The sequence below is a fragment of the Manacus candei genome, unplaced genomic scaffold, assembly GCF_025592945.1.
Source record: "Manacus candei isolate 608988 ecotype Guabito, Panama unplaced genomic scaffold, ASM2559294v1 h1tg000067l, whole genome shotgun sequence".
NCBI classification, from domain to species: domain Eukaryota; kingdom Metazoa; phylum Chordata; class Aves; order Passeriformes; family Pipridae; genus Manacus; species Manacus candei.
This window is the reverse complement of record NW_026138115.1, coordinates 14759169-14783468: the sequence shown is the minus strand read 5'-3', so window position 1 is coordinate 14783468 and position 24300 is coordinate 14759169. Positions and strand designations below refer to the sequence as shown.

At 38.8% G+C, this 24300-nt stretch overlaps 1 protein-coding gene across 1 annotated transcript in view; it reads left to right on the top strand.

The window, feature by feature from the left end:
• The first annotated feature begins 1096 nt into the window (after positions 1-1096).
• The window catches only part of NUBPL (NUBP iron-sulfur cluster assembly factor, mitochondrial), an 86423-nt gene continuing 63219 nt past the window's right edge, over positions 1097-24300 (top strand). The window contains exons 1-4 of the mRNA XM_051806287.1: positions 1097-1681; positions 2592-2739; positions 8277-8311; positions 20899-20989. Coding sequence (XP_051662247.1) covers positions 1112-1681; positions 2592-2739; positions 8277-8311; positions 20899-20989 — 844 coding nt within the window. The 5' untranslated portion in view covers positions 1097-1111. The remainder of the gene's footprint in view (positions 1682-2591; positions 2740-8276; positions 8312-20898; positions 20990-24300) is intronic.

Sequence of the window (24300 nt, the reverse complement as noted above, 5' to 3'; positions counted from 1 at the left end):
TAGGGTAAATTATTGGGAAACTATTTGACCACTTCAGGTGTCTATTCTGGCTATGCAAAATATGAGAATTGCTTAAAGCATAGGAAAAAAATATTTTTATCATTATAATTTATGTGTTGTAGCTGAGCATTGGAAAACTGTAGGTTTGAGCAAAATGCTTGATTAGTGCTTTTAATAATAAAAGACAAAAAATAACACTTAAAATAGTAGTGAAAATTCCACTCACTGTGAAAGAGAGGAAATTTTTATCATAATAATGCTTTAAACTGATGTAAAATCCTCTGATCCATTGCATATTACAACAGATACCAACAGAAGACACTATCTACGCTGTATTTTATATTTGAAAACTAATGGCCTGAAACTACCAAGATCTGAATTACTTCTGTAATACCACTCAGATGAATAAGGCTTGTTCATGGAATTGTCAGGAGCAAATAATGTCAAACCAATCTAATTTCCTTCCACAAAGTGGTTGTAAGCCTTGTAAATGGGAGAGAAGCAATAGATGATGTGTCTTGAAGCTTTAAACAAATCTCACTGAATATAAGGAACAGAAATGTGGTTTTGATGAAACTTTTACTGAGAGAGGGTAAACTGGATGGAAAACTGAAACTCCGACTAGAAAAACGATCGGTGCCAAGCAATAGGACAAGAGGCAACAGGCAGAAAGTGATGCAGAGGAAGTTCCACCTCAATATGAGGAAGAACTTCTTTACTGTGTGGGGTTACTGAGAACTGGAACAGATTGCCCAGAGAGGTTGTGGAGTTTCCCGCAATGGAGATACTCAAGAACTCCCTGGATGCAGTCCTGTGTCATGTGCTCTCGGATGGCCCTGCTTGAGGAGGGAGGTTGGACCAAATGTCCCACTGTGCTCCCTTCCAACCTTACCCATTCTTGTTATTCTATGCTTCAATATTAGCATTATTAAAAAAAACCAACAAAACAAAAAACAACACAAACAAAACCAAACAGGTGGCATCTGTCTTGGCTACAGGTGTCTTTGTTCTTTTACCTAATGACCCCAAGGAGAAAATGGGATATATGTATTTGTAGAGAATACAAACCAAGACAGGACCAAGCTCTCGGCCGACCATTTTGCGGGCCAAGATGAGAACTCAGAAGGCACTGACAGGCCGAGGGAGGGCTGTAGAGAGCGCCAGAACGACCCTCTGCGGGGACAAGTATAGCATTATAAGGAGCAAGTCCGAACCAATTTGTAATGCGTGTGGTCACTCGGTGCTGATCCCTTGGCCCCATCTTCCTTACGGACAGAGGCAGGGAGCCGCCTTCCGTGCTGCTGCTTCACAGTGCCACCGCTTGTGCTCTCTGCGGGAGGACCTGGGTCTCTTCCACCCAAGCCCGGGGCCGCAGCAGTTCTCAGCGCCAGACTCCTACATCCAACAAGCCGCGCTCTCTGCCCGGCACAGCCAGCGCCACCGCCTGCTCCGGGGCTCAGTGCCGGGCGGAGGCCGGGGGCGGGCCGGGGCGCGGGCAGACGGCGCCATCTCAGCGCGCCGGGGGCGGGGCGGCGGCGGCGGGATGGCGGGTCCCGCCTGGCGCTGGGTGCGGAGCGCTGCCCGCCTCCTCCCCGCCGGCGGCGGGCGGGCTCCGGCAGCGCCGTCCCGCGGTCCAGGTTGCGCGCCCGCCGCTTGCACCGCTCCGTTCGCCGGCTCCGCGGTGAGTGAGGCGTGAGCTCCGCTGAGCGCCGCGTCCGCCCGGGGAGGGGAGCGGAGCGGCCGAGCGCTTGAGGGCGCGCTGCGGAGGGCGGCAGGCGGGGGGACCGCCGTAGTCTGGCTCTCCGTGGATGCCCTGACGGACTGTGTCCTGCGGTGGCCAGTTCGGCAGCAGTATCCCTGCGGGAGGGGGTGCGGTCGCTTAGGTCTAGGTCTAGGTCTAGGGCAGTGTTGGGCTGGGTAGAGGGAGATGGGGTCTGCCTGCTTTTTGCCTGGATCTGAGTCCACTCCCAGGGAGTAGCGCGGCGCTCAGCGCCTTTGGCGGTGAAATTGTACCTTCCGGGAGCAGGTGGGACGCTGCCCGCGGGGATGCTCCACTCGGCTGCTCGCTCCGTCCTGCCGCGGGACCGCGTGTGGCTCCTCTGCCGCAGGAGAGGCGGAGAGGATGCCTGTGGCACGGCTCGGGCACAGACAGCCCTCGGGGCAGCTGCCTGTGCGGCACCGCCTGCCCTCGGCGCCTCGCGTTCCTGCTGCTTCGCTCTTTGCCGTGTTCGTTGTGCCTGAAACAACTGTGCAGAAAAGACAGCTAGGTTTGGCCTCTTTTTTAAAGCTTCGACTTTTAAAGGAGTGCTTTGGTTTATTTCAACACAAGTCCTCCTTTTTTTTTTCTTTTAGTTTGGGTGTTAAGATCGATCATATTTGAGTCTAAGCAAAATGCGACTGGGGTTACTTTTAAGTGGGCCCCGTCCCTGCCCGCCTTGTGAAGCAGGCTCCCTTTGGGAGAGCCCGCGTGCCAAAGGGTTTTCTTGGACTAGTAGTGACAATTTCTCAGTGTGCAGGTGGGTTCCTTCTTGTCAACTCTGCGAAAGCTGCATGTTGATGCATACCATTTACTTGCATTCTGGTTTTGTTAGTCCTCGAGCTCTGGGGACGATTCTCTTGGGGACAGACGCGCCCGGATCCTGTCACGCGGGCTGCCAAAGCAGAAGCCCATAGAAGGAGTTAAGCAGGTGGTGGTCTTGGCTTCTGGAAAAGGGGGAGTTGGAAAATCAACAACAGCAGGTAAGATTTGACCTTTTTTAATTGTTGACTTTGCATATTTTCTAATACTTGGTAAAGAATATTTGGATGCTTGTGTCATTAGCTTGTAAATTGGTTCTACTAACACTACCCTTTACCTCTGTTAAGTCCCATTGCAGCCACTGAGAATCTGTTTGGGTACAGAAGTCTTGCCTTTAAATAAGATATAAATGGAGCAGACAGCTTTGAAATAGTATCTAATAGTGCAGTGGTGTCCTGAGACAGTCTGCTCTAAGAGGCAATGCAAGCTGAGGTGAATTGGATCATATGGTAGTGCGGTGGCACTTCCTCTAGCAGCTTAGATGTGCCTGTACGGTGCCTCTGTGCTGTGTGAGCGTGGTCATGTGCTCTGTCGAGGACACTAATATTTAGAAAGGCTCAAAATCAGGACTGTCCAATTTTCTCAACTACTTGTATAGTTGTTTCATAAACAAAAGAGGAAACAGTAGTTGTAAACCACAAAACTGTCTACTCCACCATTGGGTTTTAGATTAATTGTTCTCTAACTGTGCAGTTGTTCCTAGGTGGTAGAACGAGATAATTCATGGGTTACCAGTACTGCAGAAATTTTCTTGAACTTAAACAATGATGGCAAAATGGAAAAATAATCATCATGCCAGCAACTGTGGTAGCCTTCTAAGATGGGGTTACAGTTGTGGTGGATGAGGGAAGAGTGACTGGTGTTATCTCCCTGGACTTGTGTAAAGCATTTGGCTCTCTCCTGCACAACATCCTTTTGTCTGAACTGGAGAGACTGGGATTTGATGTATGGACCACTTGGTGGATAAGGAATTGGCTGGATGGTCACATTGCATCCAAGTTTGGGTCCTCCAGCATAAGAAGGACATGGACCTGTTAGAGTGGGTCCAGATGAGTGCCACAAAGGTGATCAGAAGGCTGGAGCATCTCTGCTGTGAAGACAGGCTGAGAGAGTTGGGGTGCTTCAACTGGGAGAAAAGAAGGCTCTAGGGAAACATTATAGCAGCCTTCCAGTACTTAAAGGGAACTTATAAAAAGGAAGGAGAGTGGCTTTTTACATGGGCAGATAGTGATAGGACAAGAGTGAATGGTTCTAAGATTGAAGTGGAAAGATGTAGATGAGATGTTAGGAAGAAATTCTTTACTCTGAGGGTGGTGAGGCACTGGAACAGGTTGCTCAGAGAAGTGGTAGATACCCTGTCCCTGGATGTGTTCAAGGCCGGGTTGGATGGGGTTTTGCACGACCTGGTCTAGTGGAAGGTGTCCCTCTCCATGGCAGGGGTTTGGAGCTGGCTGATCTTTAGAGTCCCTTCCAACTCAAACCATTCTATGATTCTGTGACACTGAAGGTAAACTTCTTTGAAAAGGTCTGTGTAAAGTGTTAGAAATTTGTTTAAAGATCTGTTCCTTAGCATCTAGATTGGAGAAGAGTCATGCTTTAGTTGAATGATGTATACTGTTCATGTCCAGTTGTTGAGAATAACAGATGGATATAGCTTTTAATTTACCATTTTCTGTTTTGTATTTCAGCCGTGCTTGAAAAGGGCTGTTGGATAATAAATACTAGAACAGACAAACATGATACCTGTACTAAAAGTAACTATACTTAGAAAAAAATAATTTCCTTTTTTATTTTAATCTACTTATCTATTATCCTATACATAGGATACACATACCTATACAAAGACATGCAAAATAATTAACACTTGCATTTCTTAACCATCAGCCAAAAGGTACATCATTATAATTCATGGTCTGGTTGTTTCAGGTAAAATACCAAATAACTGTTTGTCTGTCAAAAGTTTACAAAATGAACATAATTTGAAAAGTAAATTCAGACTATTCTTCTTGTGTCTGCAAACAAATGTGTGAATTCAAGTTCTGCTAACTGGCACCTATATGTAATTTCTACATAAAATATAACATATGTATAAATAATACTTAAAGCTGGGAGAGAGTTTGTTCTCATGCATTTAAAAATAAAAAATCAGGGTTCAACAAGCATTAAATAAGAGATTAGAAACGTAAATGAACCGTTCAAATGTAGCTGTATTGGACAGCCTTTTTTAATGAATGTATTAATTCATAATATTAAGAAAATCTATATTCTTGTTTATTATAATGAGAATAAATTTAATGATTCAGAGGGACCACAAAAGATCAGATAACTAGTATAAACAAAAGTATTGCATGGCACCATTACTGAATTATGTATTTAAAGTTATATTCTTTGTAATTGGGGTTTGTGGGAAATATGTTTGGGGACAGTTATGCTGACACATTTTGAGAGCAGGAATTTAGAAGAAAAGAGAATAGTAAGCACCTCTAATTCCTAAAGCACTACAGAAAATAGTCTTACTGCTTGTATCTCAGAAAGCCTATCAGGGTTCTTTTTATTGTTTTTCTCAGTGTGGTAATGTTTTAATTGCACTGGATCTCCATTTCTGGACAAGAGGATCTGCATTCTGGTCAAGTTTGTCAGGGCCATTCCTTCACCTGTTGAATAACTCTTTCTGTTTGTTGCATTTGGCTTTCATGTTGTATTCTTTGTTGCTTCCAGCACTTTTTGGTCTTCTGAGATCAATGTAGTCAATGATTAGAAGCAGTTGTGTTATAGGAAATATATTTTTCAATGCATGTTTAAATGCTTCAGTTGTTTTTTGTTGTTGTTTCTTTTTGTCTAGTACAAGTCTTGGATTCTTTGTTTGTTTCCTGTGTTTTCTGTCACTTTCCTGTCAAGTTGCTGTCTTTTAACAACATCCTTCTGTATTTACTCCATCTGGCCAAAGTTTAGGGTTTGTGGTGTGTTTTTGTTGTTGGTTTTTTTTTTTTTTTATTCTTCTGTTCCCTCTTTTGCATTAGCCTGAAGATGAGATTACTGAAGAAAATTGATCTTGGCATGAGAAGAGGTCAACATGTGGTCTTGAAAAAAGAGGCATTTTTTATTTATTGAAAGTCTTGCTGTTTTCAGCTGTGGAAGTAAAATAAAATTAAAGACTGATGTTCTTGCTCACATTTTGATAATCCTGAAGTTTGGGGAAAATAAAACTACTTACTATGTGGGCCTTCAGACATTTTTAGCAAAGACTAACAGGCTGGGATTTGTTAGTATTGTTCAGGAAGGCTGATACATTTTACCATGTGTTGACTTTATCTCAGTCATATTAACTGTGTTTTAACTTTTTTTTCCTCAGAGTTCATCTAAATTATCTATACATATTTTATTGATGATGTATGTTAACCATGTTACAGATACAGGCACACTCAGCTGGTTCTATATACGTCTGATTTTGGACCAAGAAGTTTTATTTGTGTTGTTGGCTTGGTGTTTTGAGACTTCAACCATGTTATTCCTACGGCCAGTTTGGATTTGGAAGTTAGAAAGTACACGGTAATAAACCTTCCCACCCTTGTGCTGATTTCAAGAAGACTAGAATCATAGAATATCCTGAGTTGAAAGGAACCCCCAAGGATCATCAGAGTTCAGCTGCTGGCCCAGCTCAGGACCATCCCCAGGAGTCACACCTTGTGCCTGAGAGTATCGTCCAAATATATCTTGAACTCAGTCAGGTTTGGTGCTGTGACCACTTCCCTGGGGGTCCTGTTCCAGTGCCCAGCCCTCCTCTGAGTGAAAAACCTTTTCCCAATATCCAAGGCTTCATGCCAGGTTTAGGCTGGATTAGACTAACTTGGATCAACCTGTGCATCATTCCTGATACTGGTTGGCAGGTGGAGCTGCTGGTTTAGCATGAAGTGCTAAACCCATGAGTGGAGAGACCATGATTAGAAGTTGCCTGCTTAGAAGTTGTATAGACTTTCTGGCATGTACTGCCTTGCTCTCCTGCACTCCTGGCTATAGGAACTTAGTAGTTAGGGCCAATATGAATGTTTAGGTCCTATGCTGCATGTTTACGCCCTCTTGGAACTGACAGTAATACAAATACAAGGGAGTGCAAGATTCAGCTGGGATTCAACATCAAGTGTTCAGCTAGATATCTTAGCTAAAAAACTTAGGTTTACGTGCTGTACCGTTTCCCTTCTTTCCCTTCAGTAGTCAAATATTTTTTATTAAAGAAGCATTGTGGATCATACATTAATTTTCACACATGAAAGGTGTGTAAGAAGAAGATAGATGTATGAAGTGATTTTTAAGACAGTGTCTATCTTCCTTCTTCAGATATGAGTTGCAGTTGATTTGGGTTTTTTTCTTTTTTGTTGATAATAAAATTGGTTTGCTTGTTTTTTCCCCTTATCTGTGATTTGTAGATTGGTCTCCAACTTTCAGAAGATGAATTTTCCCATGATTGATTTGGGGAATAATTAATCAAGCCTATGTTTAAATAGCCAGTTGAAGAATAAAATCTATGTGCTTTATTAGCTTAGGAGTAAACAGAGGCTGTGTGCCTCTTAGAGACAGCTGTACAGTTGTCCTTGTTAACACCCTGGCCATTTTGTTTGAAGGAGCTTACCTTTTTCAGTGCTAAGTTCTTCCGGATGGGAATCTGGCTCCCCAGCTTGTTCTCAGAACCATTATACTCTTCTGGTAGAACAAGACTGACTGCAGCTTAGCTCTGTTGAAAGGTTGTGTGGACTGACAAACAGCAATATGTAAAGAAAACAAAAGATGTTAGCCAAGAAAGAGTTGTGTGTGTTGGGTTTCTTCTCGTGGTGTGTGTTGTTTTTTTTTTTCCTAAAACATGTTACTGCTTGCATTATAAAAATTACTCTTTGTTTATACTGAAGCTTCTGGGAGGTCTTCCAACATAATTGAAGCTGGTGAGCCATTAAAGATACCATTTCTTGCATGTGCTTTTTAGTTATGGGAATTAAGTATTGATGGAAAAATAAAAGCTGTAAACAAACTCAGTCTTTTTAGTTGCTTCATCCCTTTTTGTCTGTTTCTTTAGTTGTTACAATTGCTTTCAGGTAGATGTGATTTTGTTTTCTGACATAAAAATCAAGTGAAAAGCATACCTTGCATCTTGTTCCAGGAAACATCTATGTTCAGTATATCACAAGAAATCAATAATAGTGATATCATCTTCCTGATTACTGTGCTTTAATAGTTCATGCCAATACTTACCTAAATTCTAGTTTTATGAAAGTTCAGTGGAGACTGTTACCAGTGAAGGGTGAAGGTTATCAGTGACAGGGTGAATTTAGTTTTGTATTATGGTGTCCACTATTCAGAAGTGGGTACCTCAAAAATTTTTCCTTAATGTGTGCTTTGGCAAAATACTGAGATTGTTTTTATTTTGCAATGTCCTCTAGAAACTTAAGAGTTTGCAAGTTTTTGCAGATTAAGTTTGTTCACTTGTTAACAAATGTGGACTGAAATGTGAGTGCTGCTGCCACTTAAACTGAAAATACTGTAGAGGTGCAAGAAGCTAAGAACCAAGATGATGATGCAATTATTAAATAAGTGTCATGTATTTATATTATATTTTCTCATGTTAGTAATGATAATGTTCTCAATATTTAGGAATTCAGTTTTCCTGGATTTAATCTTTTTGTTTTTTTCTCTTTTCTCTTTCTTGCAGTAAATATAGCCCTTGCCTTAGCAGCAAATGATTCGGTAGGTAATCATCTAATTATCAGCCTTAATGTGAAATGTGTGTCATATATCAAATGGTTACTGCTGAGGGCAGTCACATACATTAAATGTATTTACTCTGACAGTTAATTTCTTTATTTGTTTTGGGTGGACTTCTGAGTTTCTGTTAATTTGTTTATATTTTATCAGTACCATTAATAACTTAGTAGATCTCATCCTTTCTCTTGGTTTGGCTGTGTCCTTTCCCTTGTGTGTTACTGAGTTCAATTCTACAAGAATGTATAGAAGTAGTAGAGGATGCTTGTGCAGGTTGGAGACACTTAACAGATAGTTAAATTCTATCAATTCAGAACACTGATTCAAAAATATAGGTCCAAAGATTTACTTTTTCTGGAGAAATTATTATAAAAATACTTTATATATAAACAGCTATGGAAAAAAAAAAAGAGCTATGTATCTTCCCTAAAGCTTGGAAATACTTTTTTTTTTAATGAAAAATTATCATTCCCCAGTTTGGTATTGCTCAAACTGTTACCTGGACTATAAATAGATGGTGGGAACAATTCAAGTGTAAAAACAACAGGTGTTCATTATGTCCACCTGCTGCTACAGACTGGGGGTAGTTCCATTGTGCACATTTATTGCCACACATGTATACTCAGAAGCAAGCCTCATTTCCTATATGAGGGTGTATAATGCAGGTTTTGTGCTCATACAACATTAAATAGAAAGATCCTCAACTACTTTAATCAGATAAACGTAGCATCTTTTTAATGTTGTAAAAGATGAGTAAAAGAAAACAACAGGTAGAAAGAGCGAGGTTTAGATTCAATCTGCACACTTTCTGTGGGAATTTTATATAAAGTTAAAAGAAATTTCCATAAACTCACTTAATAAGAAGAATGTTTAAAACTGTTATATGAAATATGTACTGTTTGTGATGGCATCTGATCTTGTTATTTCACAGTTTTAATTCTGTGTTTTAAATAGGCTGTTGGAGTAATTTGATTTCAGAGAAATCTGTCATCTTGAAAGCAAAACTGCTTGAATGGTTCCTTCTAATTAACTTTAAAACATTGCATTTGCTGTAATACTTTTGTAAAACAAATGTGAGCCTGCAATGTGATCTGTTGTTGGATGGCCATTGAGTAGCTCCATGGAAACCATGGCAACTAATTGCACATAACTTTCCGTACCAGTTTATGTGTTTTTAAGATTGTGTCTGGTACTTTTTGAACATGGAGATAAAGCACCTCTTAGTAATTCTGACATACACAAGTTTTGGGATTATGCCCTTTTTCAGGAGTTAAGCATCTGGCTTTAAACATAATAATGTGATATACCACTTCTGTAGGCCATTAAAACACTCGTGAAGCACACAAATAAGAGAGACCATAGTCTAGAATGATTGAAGAGGTTACTGCAGGAGTTATGTGGCAAATCAGGGGCTGAGAACTAATTTTAAATGAAATTGAGCCAAGAAAGTTAAGCAAAGGCAGAATGCACCTGCCATTTGTGATGTTCCGATTGTGTGTGAAGTCGCAGGCCAGCGTCTGGTGGATGTTACTCAATGAAGAGCAGCTGAAAGTGATGAAACAGCTGTGACTTGCATGAACCGATGGTCACAAGTTAGCAAGCTGCTACCTCGGTGAAATGGTGCATTGATGTAGTCACAAGTTAGAAAATATGAAATTAAGGTGGATTTTATAAACTCAACTCTCTCTTGCTTGTTCATGCATTAATATTTTTTTTTGTGGTTTTTTGTTTGTTTTTGTTTTGGGGTTTTTTTGAGATAATGATGCGTACATCATGTTTATGTTTAAACTTTGGCCTTGAAGTCACTGGTGTGTTCATTTGTGTACTCACACTGATTTCAGTTCACTAATTTTGTGAGTCAGGCTTTTGAAGTGAGTATCTCAGGCTTTTGAAGTGGATCTTGTTCCAGGCTAGGATTGTCCAGTGCTCTGAATTGTAGAGGTCATTGCAATGATCACTTTTGTTATGGCGAATGAAGTTGTAGTGGGTTGATCTTGGCTGGATTGCCCTTAAGTGCTCTATCACTACCCTTCCCAGCTGGAAAAGGGAAGAGAGAAAAAGATGGAAAATGACTCGTTGGTTGGGATAAGGCACTTTACTAAAGCAGAAAAGTAAAGCTTGTGTGCAGAAAAGCGAAGCGAAAAATAATGAGGTTTATTCTCTACTTCCCATCAGCAGCAATGTCCGGCCATGTCCTGAGAAGCAGGGCTTCAGTGACTCATAATGGTTTCTTAGCAGGCAGCCATTGGAGACAATGGATGCCCCCCTTCCTTCTCCTAAGCTTTTGTATCTGAGCTAACATCATATGATATGGAATATCCCTCTGGTTAGTTTGGGTCAGCTGGCCTACTTGTGCTCCTTCCCAGAATCTTGCCCTTGACTGGGGAAGGAACATTACATACTGATGCTGTGCTCAGCAGAAGCCAAAACACTGGTGTGTTATCACAGAATCAGCCGGGTTGGAAAGGGCCTCTGAGATCAAGTCCAACCCTTGATCCACTTCTAGCTACCAATGCAAAGCACAGCACTGTGGGGGCTACTATGGGGAAATGAACTCCAGCTCAGCCAGAGCCAATACAGAAGTAAATAAGGAGTTTCTTTCCCAGAGTCCACTGGTGCCTCCTGCTGAAGTTTATAGTGAATTTCTTTATCCTCAGACACACAGCAGTGGATGCCTTCATTTTACGTTTAATAACTACTGATTATGGATTACCTCCCCATGGTTTTTCTTCTCTTCATTGCTTTTGTAAGTTAGTCTCTTTCAGAGGAAGCAGTAATGATTATGTGAGTAAATCAGAGCTTCAGGAGCCCCCTGCAACCTATTACAGTCCTTATATCTCTTATAAGCAAAATACAGATTTATTGAAACTGATCTTGTACTTGATGTACTGCTTAAAGGAGGAAAGAATGATTCATGGAGGAAGATAGATCACCATGACAATAAAGGTCTGTGCTTCCTTCATTAGACACAGTGTGTTTGCGTTACAAATTCTATGTTTATAACTCAACTGTTCTTTTTCTAAGATAATACAGGTCACAGACTGTTGAGAACAACTGTTTTCAGGTGAGGGTGATCTGTAAATGATGCTTTCAGAGGAGACTGGATTAGAGTAGATTCTTGCTGTGTTCAGTGACAGCTGTGATGTCTTGTTTGATAGTCAAACTAGAAGATTAAAAGTCAAAGCATAAGGATTTTTTGTCCTCTTGATAAAAGAAAGCATCTTTCCCTCTTCTCTTGAAAGTCTACTTTCTATAGTTAAAAAACCAAAACCAAAACCCCACTGTTTCTATAGACAGACTTTTTTTTTTTCATATGGAAGCTTTTTCAGTTATTGTAGTGATTGTCTGAAATACTAGGGCATCAACAGAGGCTTGGACATTGTCATGGTCGCACGGTGTTATTGGCAGAGCCAAGATTAGAATTCGGGAGTTCCAAGTCTTGCATACTGGTTTTCAGTCTGTTTGGCGTATTTTTACCTCATGGTTACAGAGTAAATAATTCAATACTGGATTTCATTTAGATGCCTAGATACCCTGTCCAAGACAGAGTAGGGGTTTTGGAGAGGTTTTCTATTTTTTCTTGTTTGATTTTAGTTTTTGATTCAAAGCCAGGGAAAACAAGCAGGACAGCCTCTTATCCCTTCCTGGTATATTAGTTTTGGTACCCTGGGTTACCTGTTGTAGATGGATTAGTTAAGAAATATATAAGCTCTTGGGCTTGTACCAAGGCCTATAAATCTATACAATGTTCTTTTTGTGTTAAGAAATAACTTAAAGTCTTACCCTTGTGTCCTGTTTTTAATTGCTCGCTTAGTTTGACAGCTGATTCTTTTCATTCTTTTGATGTATCAGCAGTCAGTTGTGCTCCCCTAGGAGCACTTGGGAAGAATTTTTGGGTTTTGTGCCAGGACGATTCATATTCAGACTAGAATGACTATTTATGAAAGCTGCCTGGCCAGAGACGATTTATTATAGTAGAAACAAGTTGAATTAATAGATGGCAGCAATAATAGGGTAGAGATTGCTTGTTTATGAACAGAGTATTTTAGTGAGCAAACACCAGCTGTGCATGACTAAGGATGGCACAAATCCAGTTGGGAGGCTGTATGCTTGTGCTGTCACTATGAGGCAAGCTCCTCAGTCAGATTTCCTTTGACTTGCCTTTTAGATGCAGGAAGATTTACATTTTTCATTATAGAATGAAATGTTTTTGTTGTGAAGGACAGAGGAGCAAGAAGTAAAACCATATGGAACAAGTTAGCATGTAAGCAGAAGAAAGTGGCTTCTGCCTGCAGTAGTGGGGACGTGTGGTTAAAGGCAGCAGTTTTCACTATTCTAGCCGAGCTCTGCGCCAAGGGATTACGGGGTCATGCAGGCTAGGACCAAAATTTGGGATGCATCAAGGGCGATTTGAGCTCGGGGAGTGGCCCCCGTTCCCAAGCAAGCCCGTGGGTTGCCGAGCAACGCGGGGATTTTGGCAGGGCCCGTCCGTGTCCGTGTCCGTGTCCGTGTCCGTGCCCGTGCCCGTGCCCGTGCCCGTGCCCGTGCCCGTGCCCGTGCCCGTGTCCGTGCCCGTGTCCGTGCCCGTGCCCGTGTCCGTGCCCGTGCCCGTGCCCGTGCCCGTGTCCGTGTCCGTGTCCGTGTCCGTGTCCGTGTCCGTGCCCGTGCGGGGAGGCGCGGCCGGCAGGGGGCGCGCGGGCAGCGGGAGGCCGGTCCCGGCGTGAGGGGGCGGCAGCGGGGGGGAACTGCAGCGCCATCCCTGTGGAATGGCACAACCCACTGTAGTTTTCTTTTCTTTCTGAACCAGAAAACTCGCATGGATATCTGCCCAATATACACATAGGCGAGTAAGAAGTTTCTCATACATATATGGCAAGTTACAGCACAGAAATGACGTAGTGAGGAGCTGAGTCTTCATGGAATTCAGTATTGTGATACCAAAATTAATTTTGATTTCTTCGAAACGTGTATTTAATAAAACACACATTTTGAAACTGCTCAAAAGCCACCCAGCTTACTTTCTTTACATTCCAGCTTTCTTCCTCCCCCCAAATATTTGGCTCCTGTAACTCAGCTATTTGTCCACAGGGTAATATTTGACTGCTGCATTCATAGATGACTTCACAATGTATATACATTTCTTGTTGGTAAGGAAAAAATCTACGTGGGAGGACAAACAAATCTAGAAGAATTAGGACAATAATAGGCTCCTTCGCTGAGTAATCGTAGTGTGAAAGCAGGTTTTGACCTGTTTTGTCTTCCTCCTATGCAGCTTTTCTAATTATTAGGGTTTGATTTCTAGGCATCTCTACCTCTGTTGCTTAGAGAATCAGCAGACTTTAATTGCTGTAGATAAGGTCTTCATGCTTGTTTCTTAATGCTATCAAGTGTCAATAAGGGTGGAGATGCTAGTTAGAATTGATTGGATTATTTTGCAATGACAGCTGCTAGATCAGCTGAGAAAATGAGGGAATAAAGCTTTAAAAATCTGTTTTTCAAGTAAAACATGAGTGAAATTAAAAATATTTTAAAACATAGACATCTTAAAATGTTTTATTTAAATCAGATAACTATATACTTAATTTGAAGAAAATGTCCCCTTTTTTATTATGAAATATTGCCTGTAGAGTTAAGTACCTGCATCCTTAGTCTTCAAGTCATTGAAAGCCTAGTGCAAATATCGCAGAGACTGATGCGAAAGATGGAGCATGTTTGTAGTAATTTGACATGCTGTGAAAGTGGAGAGGCATCTTGTAGAGATGGGGTAATGTTAGGGATTCCATTTTGGTAATTTCTTTTTCAGTGGTGCTATATTGAATTTTTTTTGAATGGGATACATAATGTGCAGGAAGGCCAAACAAGGCTGAATTACTGGTATCTGATTATTAAGAAGCTTGAGTAGGAGCTAATGCAGACTGCTATGGAAGGAAAAGGACTTTTAAACCAGTAGCAGACTGAGTGTTTAAAGCAAGTTTGTGTTTCTAGGATAGAGAGCGAGGAAGCTGCAGTGGTACATTTTTGGCTTTAATCCAATTTACAGCTAGGCACTTAAATATTGTGTGCAGCTGAAAGAGTTAGAGAATTAGGGATTAAAAGATGGCTATTCATTGTGTCAGTATGTCAAACGAGGAATCCATAGCCTATCCTGATTTTAAGTTCCCTTTTGTCCTGTGTGTTGCTGCTTGCAGTTTGGGATTAGCTCTAAGTCTATAATGACATTAAAAGGGTAAATTGAGAGTCCTGGTGGTGGATTAAGAGCACCAGCTTTAAAATAACTGGCACCCTCACTTAGCAAAGCTGGAATCTCTGTCTTTGGAATGGACTGCAGCTACTGAATGCTGGGAGCACTTCCAGTGTAGGAAAGCCTTCACCATATAGAAAAACGACAGCTCATTAACCTGTGCCTCTATCCCTCCCAGACTGAACACCAGGGAATTCTGGTGAGCTGCAGAGTTTACTTCAAAGTAAAATACCATCCACTAACATCCAGTGGGGATACGTATGCCTTACCAAGTATGGAAAAAGTCTCAGATAATATGAGCAAAAATGAAATTAATGTCAAAGAGTCTCTGGATGCTTAGCAGTAACGTAGGCTATGTTGATTAACAGCTATTTATAGCAGCTTCTTGTGAGTTCCTTTTTTTATTCTTTTTCTTTATTCTTTTTTTTTTCCTTTCTTTCTTTCTGTTGGTATGAAGTCTTTAATCAGGTCTGTTCCTCAATAAAGCATTTGGCAACATGGAAGAAATTAATATCACCATATTCTCCTCTACACACAGAATTATGTGGGGAGGGATCCTTTGTGATATGTGAATAGAACTGGTTGCATTTGGTTGAAAATTTGTTACTGGAAAGTGTAATTGATTTCATTGTTACTATTCCCTGAAAGATGAAAAAGGGAAGCTACATAAAGAAAGTATAGGGAGAAACTAAACAGTTCTGAAGTGTCTGTTCAAATAGCTAAGAGGACGAAAGATATGGATCATTTTGTCATGAGTACGGACTTATGCCATCTGAACAAGGATTGTGTATAGTAAAACTTACCTGCCTAAGAGAACAAACATAATAGCAATTGAATATTTTCTAATCTGCATGAGGAAAAGCAAAGGAGGCAGAATTTACTGGGTTTTTTACAAGACCTTTCTCTGCCAGGACTTTGTCTAATGTGGCCTTCAACAACTTTATTTTTTTCCCCCAAAATAATTATAACTAAGTTCAGAGCTTGAAAATTGTTGGTTTAGACTACAGCTGTCTTCCAAATCTTGATCGTTTTGCTCACAAGGCAGTGGCCAGGTTCAAGGACTAAAGTGAACTTTAATTACGTTGATAATCTTGCCAGAGAAGGTAAAGGATCTTTTTAGTGAGGTTCTCTATGCCTGTATTTTGTACACTGCACAAAATGAAGCTGTGGAATTGTCATCTTTCAGGGGTATATGCAAGAATATCTTCATCTATTGACGTAGCATTTGGTTTCTTGTAAATATAGAATCTCTACCTGGTGACTGTGAAAACTTGTTTTCGTTTCTTAGTGTAGGTGAGAGAAATTTCTGAATTGCAATGAAAACTTCACTGTATTGGTACTGGGTTAAGAGCTGCAGTGATTGTATAATTTATAATACATTATGCTGAATGTTTGTCAGAAATCTTTAGAGAGGTCTAATGGGGAAATTAATATCTTGCTGAGAAGATAAATGGTAGTGAAGTAGAAAGAAGTATGTAGTCCATGATGTAAAAGCAGAAAATGAAGAGGAATTATAGTTCCTTGTCACAATCCTTTATTCTGTAAATTTTTTTTTTGTGGTCTTAAGCTCACCAGTGATCAGATGAGACCATGGCAGCCAGTACCAGTGCTGCAGAAAGAGCAAATCCTAGTGGTAGTTGGCCTGTGCTAGAGAGTGTTTATCTAGAGAGGAGAGAAATCTTAAAAGCATTAGTAAGAAGGTAAGTGTGCACATTTCTGAGTTTTTAAGTATAGTTTTTGCTAACAAGAGAGTACTTTTGTGTTTTCATGTGCCAACAATATATTTAATTTTAATATTGTGTTCTCTGCCTGATGGGATTTTGATAAGGCTCTTATTCTACATGAAGAAGACAATAATTCTGTATGTGTTAGTTTGTATATTTTTTTTCAGTGACCAGGAATTACATGATTAAATCATATAGTTACATAGTCAGTTGAATCTTGAGAATTTAAGCTGTTTAGAACTTGCAGTCATCATCATGGCTAGGCTTTGCGAATGAAGATTTGGGAAAGGCTCTGTCCACATTTGTTACAAACATGCTGGTGGCTGATGAGGCCAATATGAGATAGACAAGTCCGATTGAAAAGGCTCAACAGAAAGACTCCTTAGGTGGTATATTCTGCAAGGCACGATCCTTTCTGCATTGTCTTTTCTCCTCGAGAGTGATCCTGTGTGCGTTCTCAAAGGAAGCAGCAGCGTTATAGATGGTGGGTCTCCAGACCTCCGGATTGGAGGCCAGAGTAGACTGGTTATGGTGGTCAATATGGCCAAGGCTGAGATGTTGTTTTAGGGAGTCCTTATATCTTTTCTTCGGGGCTCCTCTCTTGCAGCAGCCGATGGCAAGTTCACCATAAAGCAGGATCTTAGGGAGGCGGTGGTCCTTCATCCTGGAGACGTGCCCTGCCCAACACAGCTGCGTTCTCAGCAACATGGCCTCAATGCTTGTGACTGCTGCTTAGAACTTGCAGTAAGGCAACAAAAATACACAGGTCTCTAGAAAGTATTTTCCAAGTGTAATTAAGTTGAAGATTGATTCAAACTTTTGTCCACAGCTGGGCAGGTGGAAGGAAAAGGACAAATGTTAACTCGAGAACAGCTGTTTTGAACTTGGTTATTGTTATGTCGTCTGGAGAGATGGAATGCTGTTTGTTTAATAGCACAGGGTAGAAACACATTTGTAAGGAGAAAATGCAACCATAAGAAGATAGTGGAGTTTTATTTCCTGAATGCTTTTCCTGCAGAGTGCCGAAGGTGGCTGTAGCAGTGGTGTGTGCTCTGCTCTGAAAAACACTTAAAAGCAGGGGGAGTTCTGCGTGCTTGAATGTGCTTTATGTACTGCATTTCTATTTGTATAACTAGTATTACTTAACAAAAAAAAGATTCAGCATCAGAATGATATGTATATGCATATGAAAATAATGTCAGAGGGCGTAAGAAGAATCTTAGAGCTTTTTTCCCCCCCTCCCTTTTTATTTTAAGTTGCCTTCTTGGTTCTGCTTGTGATCCCCTGTAATCTGTTTCTTCTGCCCAGATGTTCTTTTTTGCCTTGTCTGATATTATGCCTGTTTTTTTAGGATTTGTTTCAATGCTTTGAAAGATGTGCTTGTTTTATATGAGGTGTGGGTTATATGAGGGAAACACAATTTATTAAAATTTAATTTATTTTTTTTAATTATTGTAACATGCGTCTGGATTACATTTCAGTCAGCATGAGAAGTATCTGGTATTGGTAATTCTGATGAACGGTTTCATGTGGTAGCATCCAGGTGTGTGCATATTATTTCTTCTCTTGGGCATTTAAAACATAGTAAATGCTGGAAGAGATGATCTGGACTGTGCTGTGCCTGCCTTAAAAGATCCCTTGGTAACTGCCATAATGTATTTCCGAGATAGTTAAACCTTGAGTAAAGGGTTTTTATTGCTTAGATACTGCAAAAGCAGGGATAGCTGGGAGAAACAAACCTCAAAACCATAGCTTATTGGGCCAATGCTTTGTGTATAAGCTGCTGCTTTTAGGCAGTAAGAATTCTTACCTAACATGTTGAATTGCTTGGTGAAGAAAAAAACCCCTGCCTTAGGCTATCTTTAGTGAGGTTCTGCCAGTGATTTAAAGATTTGCCAAAGGACCTTTCTCCTATAATCTGGTAGAAAGCACCGTGCTTACAGGAACACTTGTGGTTTTGTAAACGTGAGTTGTAGAAACTCGAGGATCTGTTAATTATTCTTCTGTTTGAAGACAACAGTTTTATTGAACCATATCCATGAACACAAACAGTGCATCTTGGAAACTGGCACTTTCCTTGCGTCTGAGGAAGTGTGTACATTTTTTTGAGAAACCATCAGGTTTATTGTATTTGCTTGAAACAAAGATCAGCTTTGTAATTTGGAGTAACAGCTGAATTTGGAAAGTCTTCCTAGGTAATTGAAGGATGTTTTTCTCCAGTGTGCTTGTATCTATTCAGGAAATTTTGTACACTTGTAGATACCTTCCTGCTGACTCCTAGGAATAAGTGACCTGTACTGGTGAAGACCTGATTATGTCCAGGAGGTCATAAAATGAGTCTAATTAATTTAGATCATCTTAAATCTTCAGTCCCTTTAGGCTGAAAATAAAACTGTAGTGAGTTGTGAGATCATTGTAGTCAGTCAGTGCATAGTCACAATCCATGCTGGGGGTGGGGAGAACCCTCAGAAAATTGAGGGAAAGTATGTCAGTCAAGTGTAAAACACTGTAGGTGTTCCAGCAAATATTTACTTTTGTTGGGAAGGAATTAGGTGGCACAGCCCTTAAATGATGTTTTGATGGGTTGAATTAGCTGCTAACACAGATAAAGGGACTGGGTCATGAATCTTTCTAATCTGTTAAAATAATACATTTTGTATAAGAACAAAGAAACTCTAATGCTCTGTTGATGTCTTTGAAGTCTAACATAAAAACGGGTCTTTTCAATGTTTTTGAAATCACAGCTCTCATGCAGTAGGCAAGAAGTAGAATAATTTCTTAGAGGAACTCCTGAACTTTTTTCTAGTAGTTTTCACAAGATGTTATAATGAAAAAAATGCTTAAAAAATCTAAATTAAATAATCCATATAATTACATGTGCTTTACTCTGTTTAATAAAAAGTACATTGAACAACTGAACCCAAATTTGGCTGATTTTTGTAGTAAAAACTTATTTTTCAAAGTACATAGTAGATAAAATATGTTAATGCATTTTTTTTCACATCTTAGTTGTAAAATTTAAGATACATGTGTCTTATAATAGGTAAATTTAACACTGCAAATTGTTGAGCTGTTAAGGATGTCTTCAGGATTCAATATCAACAGCTTTAAAAAAGAGAAGGAAAAAAGAAAGCAACCTCTACAGAAGAACAATGCCCAGAAACTCAAATTGTTACATATAGGTTAATGGTTGGACTTGATGAGGTCTTTTACAACCTAAATGATTTTATGATTCTATGATATGTTGTACTAACAAGTGTCAGTCTTGCTTCTCAGTTGTCTAGTCTTCTATGAGTTAGTTTCCTTATCTTAATTGAAATTCAGATTTATTTAGTAGCAATGGCCTCAATACTCAGGTTTTTAATCCAGGTGCATTTCTCCATTAAAAAACTACAGTAAACAAACTGATTGTGATGCCACAGAATGTACTTCATGTTTAGAAGTTCCATTCAAGGGTAAAGATGCTGTATATACTTGCATTAAAGGCCTTGTTGCACTCCTCTTCTAACCAGAAACACAATGGTTATCACTGAGCCTTTTTCTTTCTTTCTTTCCCATCAAAACTGTGATAACTAAATGGCTTAATATAAGATACCAAATTAGGAAAGCATCATCCAGAAAGTGAAGCCCACATTTTCAAACACTGACAGGGGAAGGCTGATTTGGCAGTGTTGGAAAAGCTCCTATTGCTGCCTTAACCTTTTAAACATACTTGTTTGCAATTTTGCAAAATGTTGAATACAGTTAGCTTTTTATATTAGAGAAACTTGACATTCAGCACTTTAAAGGGCTTGCTCTTTACTACTTAATTTGCAGAACTTGGTAATTCATAGTGTGTCTTGCCATCTGTAGGAAAAATAGTTTTAATTTCCACAAAATATGTATGTATATCTGTAAAAATGAATATAGAAAAAACTCTTCTAAGTCTAGACTACATAGTTGAAATAATTTTTATTTAAAGTTTATTACCTAATGTACCATATGTAGCTGAATAAACCCATTTTTAGCATACTTTTGTGTAAATATATTTGATTAAAATGTTATGCCTGCTTAATTAGCTTCAGAGACTTGCATTTCAGGAACTTCAGAATGTCTGCAAAAGTTTGCTCTGGCTACTTAAGTGGAAGAAAAAAATGGTTTTTTATGTTTTTCACATTCCTTATGGTCACTGGTGTAATTTAAATTGCATAAAATTGAATATATTTACAAACCTAATTTGTTGGGTTTTTTTTACAATAAGATTTGATACCTTTTTAAAAAAGTTAAAATATTATTTCTGTATAAATGTACGTGGAGTAGAGAGAACGTTGGTCATAATGTTTGGTAATATAAAGTCTGTGGTCTACATTATGTAAATAAGAAAATGTGCAAGTGAGGATTCTGTGTATTGAGAATCTAGATTTTATAAAGATGTCTTACCCAACTTGTAGACATTGTTATATTTCATTCTTCAACTGCAATTTAGAGAGAAAGGAAACAATGATAACTGATGTCTAAATCAAGATCCTATTTTTATTTCTACGGGCAGTTTTGAATTTTGCTCAGCTAATAATTCAGAAAGGAAGACATGTTTTGACAATTCCTTTTTTTTTTTGTTCCTTATGCAGACAAAAGAAGTTGGTTTACTTGATGCAGACATATATGGACCTTCAATTCCAAAAATGATGAATTTAAAAGGAAACCCCGAATTAACACCAAGTAAGTGGAAGTGATTTTAATTCCTGTCTTCATTGTACAGGGATGATCATGGCCCACTCATCCACTCATTGGTGCTTCCTCGGTGTGGTACAGAAGGGATGCAAACAGAAGACTGAGTTATTTGTTTATTTATATATAGTATTGAGATTGCTTTCAGAGCTAGCTTGTACAATTTAGGAGCATATTCAGGGTCTTATTTTTTGTTAATCCACAGACTTTGGCAGTTTCATGGATTATTACTATAGGTACTGGAAAGGCCATCTGGGAAAGGAAGGTTATTTAGTAGTTTTAAACTTGCTGTACAATATCCTGCAATAGGTGACCTTCAATTAAAGAACAAAACCCAGTAATCTAAGGAAAAAGTAAACATTAAAAAAAATAAGAGAAGGATCATTACAGGAGCTTGTACAAAATGTCATTAAAATGATTCTGTTTGGTCTCTCTTCAACCAAACGTGCTAGGCCACTTGAGTAATTTGAAGTTGTGTGTGTGTGAATGCAGTGCAGAAGGTAAAGACATAGACAAAACTTCTACTTTTCCTTCTGCTAGGAAGAATTCTGGGGAAACATAAATTGAGGTAGGAGAGTCTTGAGAGAAATAAGGAAGATTTTTTTACTATGAATTTTGCGTTTGAAGTGCATCGTGCAGTATGAACACGAAAGGGCCTATTTTGTCGTGTTCATTTATCTCTTTTCGTTTTTGTGTGACATTGACTTTTGTTTCTCCAATTTTTTCTCTCACTTTCTGAAATATTGATTAGATAACTTAGAACTTCTTAGTCATTTTGCTCTGTATTTTATGAATCCATACAAAATGTAAATTTTCTTATGATCATACAAATGAACTTGCCAGAAATAGAAGAACTTAAGAGTATATTTAGATATTGGGCAACTCAGTTTTGCTTCAGTGACTGTAGATATTTTGGTAAACAGCTGAAAATTCACTGTGAGCTTTTGAAGCATTGTTAAAAAATGCAGAATTCAATGTAATAGAAAAAAATTGGAGGATTTTTCTGAACTGAAACTGCTGCTGTTGACTTCTAAGCACTAACATTTTGATCACTAAAACATATTCTTTCCAGTTCTATGTGGAATGTACAGGTAAATATCGGGATTTAAAGAACATAATTTTTTTTTTTTACCTGACAGAAAAATGAGTTTGTATCTTTCAAAAGCTTGACACATTACACAAGTCTGCTGAGAGAGACATGTAGTAATTTGGTATGAATGATAATAGGATAGAATTTGTATTTCAGGGATTTTGTTCACTTCTCTGTGCGCTTTTAACTCTTGAGTTGGTGAAAGTGCTGTCAAAGATGGTTTAATTGTGAAAATTGGAATGTGGATGGTGTAGGAAACTTAAATTGTGAACTTCAAGGATGCCTTTAATGAGTGACAGATACAATAAGCTCATGAAGAGATGATCCATCGTAGGTGTGTGGAGAGATAGAGATATACAGATATATATATCTGTATATATATATATATAAAATGTGTATATATATGTATATATAGATACACAAACGTGTATGACCCTTGTATTTTGGTATAATGAGGGTTAGTGTTATCTTCTGATTTTTTGCCATGTTTTCTAGAGTAAAACAAGCTCTGAAGAAATACTGCATAGCAGTTGAGAAAGCCCAGGCAGTTCTGTGTTACTTGTATGCATGAACTATGTCTACACAACAATAAGTCAATTAAAAACATTTTTAATAGCATAGCAATCAAAAAATATGTTTAATGTCTAATGTTGTCTTCATTGTGAGGCCTGGATTTGAAAATGAACCTGTAGAGTAATCCTGGGAAGTTCTGAGCGCTCCTGCAATCTTTGATTTCTATTTCTTTTCTCACACAAGCAGTTGAAAAGGGATTAGAGATGCCTGGTACAATACAAAATAAGTCCATGCAGTAACTATTACTGCTGAATAGAAATTATTATGGTTATGCTATTTCTATTTAAGTATTCAAAATGAATTAGGAGTTCTTGTTGAGCAGAGTCTGTATAAATGGAAGATACTCCGTTAATTTAATTTTGCTAGCTGTAGTACATTGGAAACTCTGCTAACATTTAATAGGCTGTCATTCAAAATACTTTAGCTAAATGGTCAGAGAAATATTGGTTAATAAGTTCACAACTGAATTTAATTAGCTAATGGAATTATCTAACTATGGAATAAATATTAACATCAACTACAATGTATACACAGGGCAATGCTAATAACACAAGTAACAATAGTATTTATTCTTTCCCGAATAATTTACTGAAAAGCTGTTTTCTGGCTTAGTGAACTGCATATTTTTTTTTTCTTTTAAATCTGCCATTTAAACTAGTTGGCAGAGAGTAAAAACTATTATATTGCCAAAAAAATATGGCCATTTTGCCAGATAAATAAGTTTCTTCAGTTAGCTTAAATGATTATGAAGGTTTTGGTGGGCAAATCTTTGACAGTTGACTGCTCTCTTAGTATTTCAAATCTCTGCTCATTTTATGATAGCTTCAGTGTCTCTTCTGTTTCTTAATAAAATGGTATATTCAAAAGATCAGTAGTGGGTGTCTGTTTTCAAAATTTAGAATGAAAAGTAATTTCTGAGAGAAGGCTACCAGTGTTTGTAGCTGGCCCCATTGAGTCTATATAATATTGGGGTAACTACAGAAATGGACACTTGCATTTTTTCACTGGGGTATGTTTACATATCTGCTACTCTTTAGACTGTGATAGCAGACTCTTGTAAGAGAAAGTGAATATTTAAAATAGTTGTGACTGTTTAAAGATGTCTGCTGGAATATAAAGAGATTGTGGTGCATCTCTTTGAGGGTTATAAACAGAAAATTTGAGTGGAATAGTTAAATAGAAAAAATGTTATATATGTAGCATATTTATTGTGGTAATCATGAAGAAGTTTCTTGATCTTGCATAAGAGTTTAAATTTAAAGATACAGCTTGAGGTCTCCAAGTTGTCTTCATCATGTTCTACCAATGGCACTGCATCATGATTGATTCTTTCAAAAAAGTCATATTTGCTACTGACACTACTTCATGATTTGTGAGCAAGTCTTTTTTAGTCTAATAATATCCTTTATTGATTCTATTTTCAAAGAAGTCTGAACTGAAACCCTGTGTTTTTCTTTTGGTAATGTCTTATCCCAGTTTACCTGGATGGCTGAAGTGTAGAGTAGGTCCCATGTGTCATACATGGGACAAAATAGTAATTCAGAATGTTGTAATTAGTTGTGGTTTATATTTTGGAGGCTTTTCAATATATGATGAAGTAGTTGAAAGCGAGAAGACTACTTAAGTGTTAAATATTTTA